Genomic DNA, 13,838 nt, shown 5'->3' on the forward strand with positions numbered 1-13,838 from the left:
AGAGGCGAGGGGCCGGTCACGGGGCGCTCAGCCATGCGTGCTGCAGGCACTGGGCGGCTGTGGCGCGGCGCTCGGGTGCGTACTGCAGCGCCGGCAGGAGGAAGCTGGTGAAGGGAGTAACCTCGTGTTTTGTCCAGTTGTGTCTCTCCGCCAGGACGCTGTGGAGGCTGCGGGGGGAAAGCCTGGAGATCCGCAGGAGAGCGCCTAGCAAAGACAGCGTAAGCACAGTACCTCAATTACACTCGCGAGACTGAGAGGCTACCGCTCCTCGCCTCATACAGTTCATCCAAAGCAGCCGGAAGGATCCCTTCCTTCGCCTCTGAATCTTCCCGTCTGTAAGCTTCACCTGCACTGCCCCTTGCAGGTTTGGCTCTCGGGTGTTTCTCAGAAATCGTCTTTCCAAGCTAGTGTTTGGAGTCTCCCCATTGCTTAGATGAGAACATGCCAAGAGTGAATGAAGTGTTCCCAGAATAGCCGTGCCAAAGCCATTGCTGCTTGCTCCCTCTGCCTGTCCACACGCAACCCAGAATGCAGCGGGCCATTTCAGTGCCAGAGCTCGCAAGACACTAATTTGTTTTGTGCCTACTAGCTCCATGGGGCCCACAGGAGTGCCACTACTGACCCAGAAGCTATCCTTGTCCCTGGGAGTACCTGGTGTAAATGTGATTTGGGTCAGGCCAGTTTGGTTCACACGGAGAATGAATATAGAACAAGAACTAGTTTTGACTCATTTCTTTTGAGCACCATAGAAGGAATAAGTGTGAGCAAAGGATCTGAATGTGCAGGGAGGTGCTTGTTGAACTGCAGCATGGGACCAGCACTCAACATTGAATGAATTGTGGGTAGGCTGAAGCTGTGTGGCTGGTGAGCGTGAAAGCAGAGGAAGAGGAGGATAGGCTAAATTGCAGAAGGATGGAGTCATGTGACGCCTTGAAGTCAAAGACAAAGATTTCAAGCCTAGTGAGTCAAAGGGAAAGGAATTGGGGAGAATAAAACAGAAGAGATGTTACAGTTGGGTCAGAAGACTAAATATAGCAGCCACGTTGGAAGGATGGAAGGGTACGATGGAAGGTCCCATTCCTGATCACCATTGTTCTCTGCCAGTGAACAGGTGAAATCCAGGCAGTTACACACTCTTCAGCCTTCCTGGCGTGTAGCTATTTCCTGTCCGTATTTCCATTCTCTCCAAATCCAAAGGAGAAAGAATGGAAATGTTTTCCCTGTTGGGTGTTTGCTATGACCGTTTTTCAGGATTTTGCATTCATCCCCGTGTCCCATTCCTGATCACCATTGTTCTCTGCCAGTGAACAGGTGAAATCCAGGCAGTTACACACTCTTCAGCCTTCCTGGCGTGTAGCTATTTCCTGTCCGTATTTCCATTCTCTCCAAATCCAAAGGAGAAAGAATGGAAATGTTTTCCCTGTTGGGTGTTTGCTATGACCGTTTTTCAGGATTTTGCATTCATCCCCGGAATGCTCCTGGATTGCAAAGGTGGGCAGGGAGTGTTACTGCTCTTTATGATATCTCCGCTTGTGTTTGGTCCCTGCTTGTAGCTTGCGTTGCGTAACATAACTTTTGGGATGAAAACTGTGAGCTGAGTAGGAGTGTGTCAGAGATCCACAGTGTTTTTTAGAGTAAACTTCCTTACTCCAATTCTTACCTGGCTTGCTGAAGAATTTTGTTGACTTGTTCCAGGAGAAGGCAATTTGAGGAGGAATTCTTCCCAGGAGTTCAATAATACGAGCAACATGATCTAGACAGAGGGACACATCTAGATTCAAAGACTGTGACACTTCCGTCAGTGAAATGAATAAAACTGATGGAGTCCTACCATCATCTCTGGAGAAATATTTCCCAGGTTGAGGATCAAACAGACGCTCCCCAGTTGCCATTTCAAATGCCTAGAAATGGAGTAGCATTGTTAATTCACTAACTGACCTGGAGTTTTTCTTCCCCGTTAACTCTGATAGTACCAATTTCCCTTCCTATCACACAAGACTGATCCTAAAATATGGAAATATTCACACTGCTTTGATCTGTACCATGGTGAAACAGCACCTTTAGCTCCATCAGGATGAAAACTAGTACGTGCCTGATTCAGTCAAGTCTGTGAGTTAAACATACATGGAGTGTGAATTGCCTTATAGCATAAACTAAGAAGGAGTGAATTTTATCAGCAGCATACTTTCAATCCAAAGTGAATGCGTGCAGACAACCCCTTACTGCTTCTCAGCAAGGAAGTCTTGCTCCCCATGCAGTGGGTATAGGTAGGTGCTGAGGACACGCTGCCCCAGCCTGTTAGTGTCAGTTATCTCCCGTGCGCACACAGCATTGTCCCCAGTCCTACCAGGCAGCCCGTGCTCCAGATATCCGCAGGAGTGCCGTAGTCTAATCCAAGAAGCACTTCCAGGGCACGGTATGGCTGGGTCTGTATCTCCTTGGAAAAAGGCTTGTACTGAAACAGAAACAAACTCCCTTTGGTTAGCGTCCTTAAATGAGTAACGGCAATGCTTGTGGTCACAAGCTTCCCGCACGGTGAGGACGACGCTGCGGGGCAGAACTGAATACATGTACTAAACTCTGCGCAGGGCACGGCAGGCACATTCTCAGCCCTACTGACACCAGGGTGAATTTATCTCCCAACATTTCACACTGAACACGGTTTTGAATTTCCAATTGTAGGGACTAACTGCAAGCTGAAGAAACGTCCAAAGTTGACAGTGTCTCCAGGAGTACAGGGCCCAGCTCTGAGCTGGGAGTGCTGAACGTATCACCCCCTGAAACCGGTATCTCTTCAGCACACTGAAATAGCTGTTCAGCTGTAAAAGGACAGACACGCAGGGTGGGATGGAAAGAAGCACACAGCGTCCCGTATCGTCATGGGATTGAGACTCGGAGCAGACTCACTGTCCAGCACGCGCTGCCCAGATCTGCAATTTTCACTTCCATGCTCATTAAATCAGATTCTTCCAATCGATTGCCAAGATCACCTCCTAGATGGAAAAGGCAGAGAGAAACCAGGTCTTTCCAAAGCAACAGGTATGCATCACTTGCCACAAGAGAGGCATGTATGCCTTCCTTTAAATTTTTTCAGCCTAAAAGGTCCCAAAATGCTTTTTATCATCAATAAAATGCCACCTCTGTTTTTTTTGAGGAAACACAAAGGAAGAGCTGGTATCCAGTCACGATCTAAGAGGATGTCTGGGAGGACAGTAGCTTGGAGTGGAGCGGTGTGACCATGTGCTCCTGTCCTGCTGCGAGGTTCCTCTAGCACCGAGGTTAAATTATTGTGGGCCCAGAGGAGAGCACATCCTACCAGCACTGGTCAGACACAAAACATCTGTCATGCCTCCTTAGCCTTCAGCAATCCTGGCTGTCACAGACCTTGGAGACAGGCTGCTTGGCAAGCACCGTAAAGGTTACATTTTCATGTGATCCTGGAAAAGGGTAATTTTTGGTTTACTGCTTTACAGTGAGCTGTCAGTCTGTGCCTAATATTGCGCTTTTCTGCTCCAAGCAAAAGACTCAGTCACTAATTTAGCATTCCCCAATTGCCCCAGAGTTTGAGAGACAAAACGGCACCGTCATGGGAGAAATGCTCATGGGACAACATTGGGTGAGGATAATATAAAGGTCTCATTGCTGGGAGATGAGCTGATCTCTCGAGAAACTCTCCAGCCCTACGTCTTATTCGATATTCACACCATTCTCTGCAAATAAATTATGTCTCAAAAGGCCTTGAAGATTAGCAGTACATACAAGTCTCCCATAAAGCTCAGAAATACGGGAAATAAAGAGCAGAAGCGTCATACAGCTTTCTGATCAAACCATTTTGTATGTAAACCTTTCAGTGGCTGAAAACGCCAGACACAAGGGAACTATCCTGTACCTAAAGCCATAAGAATGAGCTCCGAGGTTGTGGTGGGGCTGTTAACAGATGCCCCTGATCTGTAGTTGTCCTCCACACAAACCTACCTGCAAGACCACATTTCTGTAGGTGCCTTGAGTAGCTTGTAGCCACTCAGCCTGATGTTTGTATTAAGCAGAGATAGGAGAGGCCTCTCAGCAGCATAAGCTGGCTGGACTGTTTTGTACTGGCCCTTGCAGGAGATGGGACCCTTTTCTAAGATACCTGTACCTGCTGCCTCTCTGTTTCCCTCCTGGCAATAAACACATAAGTCCCTTTTCTTGTTAAAAAAACCCTGGAGTGCTCACCTGGTCCCTTGAGCCTCAAATCTGTCCTCTGGCTGCAGTCGAGCGTATCGGGCAGAAGCCTTTGGAGGCTTTTGTCACGTCCGTACAGCAAGACGTTCTCCGGTTTGATGTCCGTGTGGATAATGCGGCAGCGCTTGTGCAGGAAGTGCAGCCCTGCCAGCACCTGGGCGAGCAGGCAGCAAGTCACGTCAGCAACGCGAGGGTCCCCACCGCCTCCCCTGCCCCAGCAGCTGTCGGTGCTGTCAGAGCAGTCAGGCACAGTAGATACGCAAGTTGTGGACGTTCTGGTATTGAAGAAAGGGGGCACTGGTGATAACTATCTGCAGTAAATTGTTTCTGTGTAGTGAGTGCCCTGTACTAAGCTGGAGGTGCAGCCGGCAGAGCGGTGACATTGATTGGGGTGGCCCTGTGGGAGCAGGCACAAGGGGTTTCATCGCGAGAGGTGGCAGGAGGAGTGGGTGCCGGAGCCCCACATGTCCAGCACGCCGAGTAAGAGGGGGCCTGGGGAGCCCAGCGGGGAAGGGGCTGTTTGGGGGAGGTGGGGGTGACACGGAGCAGAAGGCAGCGTGAAGATACACAGGTGTCGGCATGGATGGGCAAGCCCAGAGAGATGGAAAGAGGATAGGGCTACAAGGAGGCATTACGATCTCAAAGCCGAACTTTCTCCCGAAAAAACACTCCTGTTCGTGTGGCCGTTACGTCCTCGGACCACCATGCCTTCCTGCCGATTATCATTCGAATGGAAGTTGGGGGCCAGTTATAGAGTGACATGGCACGGGAGGGCGTCCCATCGTACAAGGAAAGAAAAGGAGGTACAGCATAACCCAGACAGGAGGAGGGAGAGACGATGAGCGAGTGCATGTAGAGAGGACTTAAGGGTAGTGCAGGAGAGCCATGTAGGGAAAGAACGGCTTACGATGGAGCAGGGAGAGTCTGGCCTGTCACAGGGGAGAGATAAACAACACCTACCAGAGAGAAACAGTCGCTATCAGAAATCAGTAACAGCGAAAATGCTGCTGGGAGATTTTTTTTTTTAAACACTCTGGTCAGTCATAAAGGGCTGGCAAATATTCTCTGTATTATCAAATTCTATTCTGGCATAAACACCAGCCCCGGGGAAATACCAACCTTAAATGGTAACTGTGAAACATGGGGAAAGATTTAAATAGCTAAACTGGAATGAATCAGAAGTAAATACTGCCCCAGAGCTGATCTGAACGGGAAAGAAGAGTCTGAGATTTTACAATTAAAGCGGATAAGGGAATGGATCAAGCAAAAGGCTTGGGTGTGAAATGGGGCACATAGATTAATGCCACTACTTTTTGTGTAACTTATTCAGGTGTTAGTGGAGCTTCTTTAGAGGAAGAAGAGGCTACTCCAGAAAACAGGATGAAGGAGGAGGTGGTTTTCTTTCTTAGTGTCCCTAGAAGGGCACAGGAGTCAGGGCAGCAAATCTTCATCTTGGCAAGTGTGCAGACTTCTGATAAATCTCAGCATGAGAGGCAAAATGTAATTTTAACTATTCTGAGGCCTCACTCAGGTTTCCCATTCCTTAGCTATTTCCAGCTGATGCATAAGAAACTCAGTTTTCACAATCTGTCTGATCAGCACACCACATCCTTACAGGAGATGAAGGAAGAGTTGGCTCTGAGTAGGAAAACCTCAACATGGGTGGAGGACCAGCCAACTGAACCAGCAATTTAGAAAGCCCTGGAAAGACATCAGTGCTGAGGGAGACCTCGAGCAGCCTTTGGTGGTACCATGCAGAAAGCTGCTGGATCTGCCAGTGCTACCCGCAGCTGGATGCTGAGGCAAATGCCAGTGGACTGGCATTGCTTCCAGAAGGGACTTCTCAGGGCAGCAGGAGGGCAGAGAGATACATGGTTTGCCCACAAGAAGCATAACTATGGCAGGCTGTTTGTGCCCCCGCTACTCCTGCGAGCAGCCGAACTGCTGGAGAATTCAATGATTACTGAGGTGATGGGAACACAAGTGCCACCCCTGAATCCCTGGTGCAGGTCTGCGGGCTGCTGACTCTTCATGGTGGTGGTCCTGACTCCTTCCCAAACCCGATGAGACTACAGGCTTGGGCAGTAATGCACAGTGCCCCTGTATGAATGGGAATGTGGTGACTTCCCACTCTGCATTTTATTTAATGTTTTCTCTCCTGATACCCAAAAGAAATAGTTACTGTTTTCCTTAAAAAAATGCATGCCTTGGGCACTCGCTCTGTGTTGTCCCTTTCTTTGCAGATGCAGTCATGGAGTTCATGGCAGATGACCCCAGGATGAAGAGTATGGCATGTCCCCCAGCCAACAGTCCCTTGGTGCCCTCACCCAGTTCCAGCTAAGTTCTCACCTGCTGTAAAGATTTTTTCACAAAAGGCAAAGGCAGTCCCTGGGCTGCGTAGTTACCCATCAGACACCGCAGGGAAGGACCCAGCGCCTCAAATACCAAGCACACATGTGGGAAAGAGTCAGGGATTCACTAACAGAGAGAAGATGCTACCACCAGCCTTTTGCCCTTCACCAGAGCAGCCAAATATCTCCTTATCCAACCTCTCCCCTCCAGCCACCTCTGTGTGCCCTGGTCCAGCTACTGCCCTGCTCATCCTCCTCACGGGAGCACAGCGCTCGGTTTTACACCATCCTGCGACTCTCCGAGGCAAGCCCAGGCTTTGCTGACCCAGAGCTACAGCACTTTCAGCAGAAGGATATGGAAGCCGTTCTCTCCAATCATTCTGAAGTCGTCTAACAAACAGACGATGTTTTCTCCTGCCTGGTCCTTCTTCTTCATGCTGCTCACCTGAGGGGGAGGATTCCAAGAAAGCTGCAATTAGAGACATATATATGCACAAGGACATCTTGCACCTGTTTTATCCCCTTCTACAGACTTTCTCTTCCAGGAGCTGGCACTTCATGACAAATCCCAGGAAAACAGCATCAGGAAAACCAGACACCAAGCACACAAGCAGAGTCTGTTACCAAGGAATGAGTTTCTGTATGTTGTCTAGCTCTTGACCAGGTGGGACCGTCACCCTCACAGTGTCCGAATAACTCAAACCGATCCTGCTAATAGTGTTTAGCACACTTCCCACTGCTTATTCTATCCCATGCAGGCCCAGAAAGCGCTCCTGCTTGTGCTGGAAGGGGATTCCCGCCAAGCTCCCTGCTCCAGAAGCAATGGCTGTCCATTTCCTTCACCCTTCTGCAGCCTCTGCTCCTTGTCCTCAGAGCAGGGATGGCCCTGTCCCTCCCCTGCTGAAAGTAGCAGGCTGGGACATGGCCTTTTAAAACCCACACCTTCCCTTCAGCAATTTCTCGCAAGGGGCTACAGAGAGGCAGAGACCTTGTGGTTGTCTTTGGCCGCTCGAAGGCTACCTGTCCTACCAGGGTAGAGAGCAGCTTCCATGTCTGGAGGAACGAAGCAAAGTAGGTCTCTTTGGGCTGAAAAAGGGTTGGCAAATACTGCAGAGATCTATCAGATACGGAGTGGTGGCAGAGGGGGTGAACACAGATCTTTTGTACAAGAACCAGGGGGCATCAAACCTAGCACTTGGGAGGTTCAAAAACAAAGCAGAGGAGATGGGTCTTCATGCAGCACATGGGTAATTGGTGGCAGTCCTTGTCACGGGGGGCTGTGGATGCAGAAGCCTGCAGGTCTCCTGAAGGTAAAGTCATTGAGAATTACTGCCCACACAGACCTCACCCTTGGCCCAAGAAATCTCCAGCTGGAAAGTGCTGTAGGCCAGGGGAGCATTCAGTGGGAGCAGCACCTGGTGCTTAGCTTGTTCATATACCCATCTGAATATCTGCTGCTGGCCCAGGGTGCTGGGCTGGGTGAATCCCTGGTCTGCCCAAGCACGGGTGCTACGGTACCCCCAGCTCTTGCACCAGCCCTGTACACCTGCGTGGCAAGGTGTGTCGGGAGTTTGCTCCCACAGAGCACTGATCCTGGTACAGCAATTCATAATTTTTTTTCTCTTCACAGCCATAACTGTCGGGATTTTGGTTTGGTGTGTTGTGCAGCTGCCAGATCCGCCTGCACCAGCGCCAGGAGGTTTGTGCTGGCACGACAGAGGTGAGCAGCTGTGGAAGCAGGGGAGACCAGGTCGCCTCTCCTGGCAGCTTTGCAGGCACCCACCACCTTGTGCTGGTGGAACAGACCTGGGAACCAGCTATATTCTGCTGAATGGAAGGTGTGTCTGTCAGAGAGAATTAGTAATAAATTAAGAGTAAGGCTCGGTCTATATGCAGGATTGTGCTGATGTGTAGAAAAGCAGCCCTCTGATTACATTAAATGAATGCCACTTGGTACTTCCTCTTGCATCACGAAGTCTGGCTCACGTCCCTTTGGATAGGGCCTACAGATGCACCTACAGGTGCAAACTAAACCTTTCTCAAACCTGTTGGAGAAAGGCCTCAGAGTAATTTGAAATGCAAAATTTAATGGCTTTTACTCCTCTAAAGCTGATGTAACTTTGTATTTAGGCAAACTTGATGAACTGTAACCACGAGCTTTCTAGAACTAGCAGGTCAAGCCACCTTCAAAGGCAACTAGCTGAGACCCAGATACAGGCACCGAATTACCACATCCATTAGCAAAGGCAGGAGGAAGCTTTCTGACTTCAGAGGTTTATTTTATTTTTGCTACATCCTGCTTTATTTTTTGCAGATATTTCCTTTTACTTCCGTATCAGTGTCGTGATAGAGCAATGCCCTCTGAGCACGGAACGACACAAATACAGTGGACACGGTCCCATCTCCTACTTAAGAACATTACCACTTTTTTCTGTTGGTTATTCTCCTTATCTTTCTGCAGGTTCCTCTAACTTACTGGATTTTGGTCTCAGCTGAAAGAAATGGGCTGACAGGGCAAGTGGGACACAGCCAGCATGTCCCAGTATGACAGTAGGAAGGAGAAGGTGCTCGTTTCAGAGGCCAGTGCTGAGCCAAGGCGATTTCCATGAATTATCTAACTTTTTTTTGTTTTCTGTTCCCCACCTAGCTCCTCAGACTGAGACCTGGAGGGAGAAGGGATGATGAGGCTGATACTCAGGCCTGAACTCAGTGGCCATCCCTGCGGAGCAAAGCACAGAGCCCCAGAATATACATACGCAGCGGAGGAGAGCGACCTCGTCCTGGGCAGCCTCAGCAAAGCCTTCCCTGCTTTTCAGGACCTTCACAGCTACGTGTTTCTTCCTCCTGGGAAATGAATCACAGCTTCCAGCCAACGCATGCCAGTGTAGCCCTAACCAGCAGCACCCTTCTCCCAGTCACCCAGCCCTGGGCTCCGCAGATGGGTGCTGCCTTCCTGCAACCAGCCTTGCCGTTGGTCTGCAGCACGCCAGGCCCGTGGGCATCCCTCCTGGTGAAGCTGCCGGCATCTGGCAGCACAGCTGCCCCCAGGGACCAGCAAGGGGCTGGAGAGAAAAAGGCAGAGCATGGACACTGCAGGGTCTAAACGAGAAGAGCGAATGCAGAGCAAGGGCTGATCCCACCTCATTTATGTTCTTTAGTTTCCGAGGACCAGCTCTGCTCATTGCACCCCACCAGTCTCGCCGCCAGGTTTGCCCTGTGCTTGGGGGATGCCGCTGTGCTCCCAGGCAGGCAGCTGCGCTCTGCCGCTTCTGCGAGAGGGGCAGTTCCTGCCCAGGAGATCAGCCACCCTTTCCCACCTCCCCGAAAGCTGGTCAGCCCCTCACCTCATGTCCTGGCACAGCCAGACGGTGGCAAAGGCGCCGTGGCCCAGCTTGCACAGAGCCTGGTATCGCGTGTTGAACACCTCTCCTTCCCGCACGGGGTGGTGGCCTCCTGTGGGCACCATCGCCAAGAGACATTACTGACATCTCTAAGTGCTTTCAGACTGACAGAGCAGCTGAGGACAGCCATCCTCCCGGAGGAACGGCTGGACAGGTCCCAGTGGCCTCCTCTAGCCTGGGAAGAGCCTGGCATGATCTTGGCTCTGGAGCCACGCGCCCGAGGACTGACCTGTGCGCTGGGCTGCCGGCACCTCCTCCTGCACCCGCTCCTCCATGGCCCAGCGGCGCAGCAGATCCTGGCACGAGGGACGGAGGCAGTGGGGAACCGGGTCGTGGGGCACAGGTGGTGCGATCTTCAGCGTATTACTCCTTTAAAGAGAGTTGGAGAGCTGCAGGGCAGCTGTACCTCTGCTGCATGCCATACACATTGACTCCTTCTTCTACCCCTGCTCTCCCCTTGCCCCCTTCCTTCCCATCTGCTTCATCAGCCCCTGGAGTTGGGCTGTTACAAACGCTTTTGGCACTTCACGGAGGCAGGGATTATTTTAAGAGTTCAGAAGAGTAAAGCTGGCAGGCTGGGGCTGGGCAGGGATCATGGCGGTGTGCGGCCAGGCCAGGGCCAGGGCCAGGGCCAGGGCCAGGTGGGAGTCTCAGGTTTCCCTGTGCCTCGTGTGGATTTTCAGGGGCTTAGTGGGGACTGTGGGATCCCCTCCCGTGGCCGCAGCCGGGGAAAGCACCCGCTCCCCATCCCCATCCCAGCTGAGGAGGGGACACGTCTGGGCAGGAGGAGCCTTGCGCTCCAGATGGGTGTGAAGTAGAGCCTGTGTTTTAGGAACTGCAGTGCTGCACATCTGTCCACAGCCCAACCCCGGGCCAGAGCACGGGTTTACCACTGACCATCCCGTGACACCCCTGGAGGGGGAGGCTGTTCCCAGGGTTTGTTGCTATGACAGCCCAAGGTACAAACACCGAGACAGCACAGACAGACTGATGCAACTGCTGTCCCCCCGCCCCACAGCACTGGTGTAGGATTGGCTTCAGCACCGGTCACCTGAAATAGCAGCCCAGAACCCGTGTTGCTAATGGAAATGTAGATGTAAGCTGCGGTAGCTGGGGTACTCCCAACCCAGCCTTTCATAATTTGGAAACGTCACTTGCTGTACGGCCAAAGCTTCAGGCGAACACGCATTGCCAGAGCTCGTGACAGGTCATAATAATCCCAGTAGACCATTAGCATGGGTAGAAATACTGACCTTTAAATCCTTCAAATCAGGTTGCTAAAGCTAAGAGCTCGTCTGCACCGGAGGGTTTTCAGAAATAGTTATAGCGGGCTGGTGGTGGTGGTGGCAGCGGGACCCGTGTGACAGGGAGTTGTTCTGGGACAGTAACACCTGCCAGGTGCTGAGACAGAGGCGTGACTTCCTCAAAAGACAAAGGTTTCTTTCCACGTGCTGATGCTCCTCTCCCAGCACAGCAGCCAGAGATGCAGCCTGCCTTTGGGCAGCGAGCAAGCTCCCAGCACATTTCTAATTAAGGGTCAGACTGGGCTGGAGACTCTGATCCTGTCAGGGACAACCCAAATTGCCAGAGCTGACATTGCTCCATTCACAGCAGTCTCAAAAGAGCTCAAAATCCCTCCCCCTCCTTATATTTTTACACCTCTAACCGTGGCATTTACGCTATTCAGAATCAGTCTCTTTTAGGCATAAACCTCCAGGATGCTGCAGGTCCATATGGCCACTCTTTTCAGCAAATGCTTACTAACGTCTTAGCTATGAAACAGAGGTGAAATCAAAATTTTCCTATTTGTGCACCAACTGAGCATATCGGTAACCTTGCAAGCTCCTGCACCACCAGAATCTACCCAAACCCTCTTCGCTCACTTCATTAGGACAGCAGGGGCTGATCCTAGAGCCAGCCAAGAGCCTTAAAGATTTTATATCGCTCACCATTCACCTGCCAAAGGAAAATTCGAGCATGTGGGGATGGGAGTTCAACAGCATCTTCCCTAGGTGGATTGTTAGGGCAGCAGGAGACCTCGGTGGGAAAGAGCTGTCACCACGACCCAGTGGTTAGGACCCACAGACTGACTCAGAGTGTAAAACGCATCCTAGCGCTAGGGCTGATGGAGCTTTTGGGCAGCTCTCCGGGCCCTGGTGTCCTTCTCGCCGTGGAGGCGCGGCAAGTCTGTCCTTCAGTGTGCGAGACTTTACCTCCATCCTCTCTCGTTACGTGGATACACTGGTAAAGGATGAGGAGCGTTGCTATGCAACTCGGTATAGGAGAGTGAAACCTACTTTTCTAAGCTTTGTGATAAAGGACGATCAATGCTTTAAAGTCCTTCATTGCTTGATGTTTTTATGTTAAAAACAACTGTTATTTTGCTTTTGTCATTCAAAGCTACGTTGTGCTGAACCTACTGGCTTGCTGCAGGGCTGGACCGGGTCAGAGAACTTCATCCCAAAAACATACTGGTCCTGGCTGCTCTGCGAGAGCCACGTGCAGGGAGCAGTGCTTCGCCTCTGGCCTGGACAACTCTACCTGACCTGGACGGAACGGCCTAAGGAGCTGCCCACCACCAGTCATGCCTTACAATGCCTGGACCTCTGGAGTCGCAGCGCTCACCAGAGCAATACACGCCTTCCTCTTCTGACGAACACAGACCTGGCAAGCCCTTGCTGAGCACAGCATCCCTGCAAGTCGCAACATGCAGCATAAAAGCAGCCCCATCGGCACGCGGGGCTCCAAGCCCCAGGGGCCCTGCGCAGACTTACCGTGCAGCAGCTCGCAGGCAGGGCACGCCACTCCGTTTGTCATCTGGCTCATTCTGGAGCTCCCCAAAGTGAGATACCAGCTGGTCCTGCTCTCCTTTTAGTCTGCGCTGCCCGGGAGGGGTGTCCTTGAGCAGACCAAACTCTTCTGCATCGTTGGATGGATGTGGTGAGGAGCAGGGCAGGGTATCGGATCACAGCGCTGTTTCTGGGAACAACCTTGGCTTCGGGATAGCAGGAGACCTAGGACAGCTGCGGTGGATTCACTTTACTGCTGGCCTCTCCCTGCCTCCCCCCGGCTTCCCTGGCAGCAGGTCTGTCAGCCTACTACTGCTCCACAGTCTCCACAGCAACTATTTATAGAGGGAAATTCACAGCTCTACTGAGATGGAGACAGAGAAATCCTTCCCCTCTACTCCACCGTCCCCAGACCCAGAAACCGCGGGGCTGCCTGGCACTTCCCACTGCTCCCGGCAGCGTGTCGGCAGGACTTTTGGCCCAGCCTCGCTGCTGTGGCACCGTCTCCTGTCTCTGCCCGGCACAGTGGTCCCCGACCTGTGCCTGGCAGAGGGGACAGGCTCCCCAAGCCCACCTGTGTGCCACGCTGGCTGACCTGAGGCACCCCAGCCGGGTCCCCCAGCAGTACCCACATGCAGCCAAACACAATTGCAGCACAGTGCTGGTGACCACAGAGCCCACGCTTCCCCCATTCCCTTTTTGTGGGGAGCAACCACGACAGCAGCATCCTCCCTGCAGCCCCGCTCGCCCGGCCCCACCGAGGTGGGACCCGAGCATCCCAGCACCCACACGACACCGAGGAGCAAATGGCCACACACAGTAAAAAAAATCACACTTTTTTTCCCCGCTGCCACATGCTGCAGCCTTGCACCAGAGCTGGGCATGGCGCGGCCTCCCCCTCGCTGGGGCCCTGGTGTTGTACAGCTCAGGTTTCCTCGCTGAGGCTGCACAGACCAAGCCCCAGCCCTGAAGCAAAGGGTTAACGCTGCCTAGCAGAAGCTCTGCTGCAGATCCAGGCTGCCAAAACGAGGTCGGGGCCTCCCTGAGCGCTTCTCCCCCTTGCCTGTGCCCCT

At 52.1% G+C, this 13,838-nt stretch overlaps 1 protein-coding gene across 1 annotated transcript; it reads right to left on the reverse strand.

Moving 5' to 3' along the window:
* Positions 1-16: 16 nt before the first annotated feature.
* LOC103903351 (SRSF protein kinase 3) lies at positions 17-12,847 on the reverse strand. The gene is made up of 12 exons (XM_019473426.1): positions 12,751-12,847; positions 10,206-10,345; positions 9,920-10,028; positions 9,332-9,419; positions 6,933-7,020; positions 6,574-6,680; positions 4,216-4,378; positions 2,908-2,993; positions 2,348-2,455; positions 1,832-1,901; positions 1,661-1,753; positions 17-204 (listed from the first exon to the last, which is right to left on the reverse strand). The coding sequence occupies exons 2-12, from the start codon at positions 10,249-10,251 to the stop codon at positions 17-19; spliced, it is 1,146 nt and encodes a 381-aa protein (XP_019328971.1). The 5' UTR covers positions 10,252-10,345; positions 12,751-12,847.
* Between the last annotated feature and the right edge of the window lie 991 nt (positions 12,848-13,838).

Source organism: Aptenodytes forsteri, unplaced genomic scaffold (assembly GCF_000699145.1).
Source record: "Aptenodytes forsteri isolate BGI_AS27 unplaced genomic scaffold, ASM69914v1 Scaffold53, whole genome shotgun sequence".
Taxonomy (NCBI): domain Eukaryota; kingdom Metazoa; phylum Chordata; class Aves; order Sphenisciformes; family Spheniscidae; genus Aptenodytes; species Aptenodytes forsteri.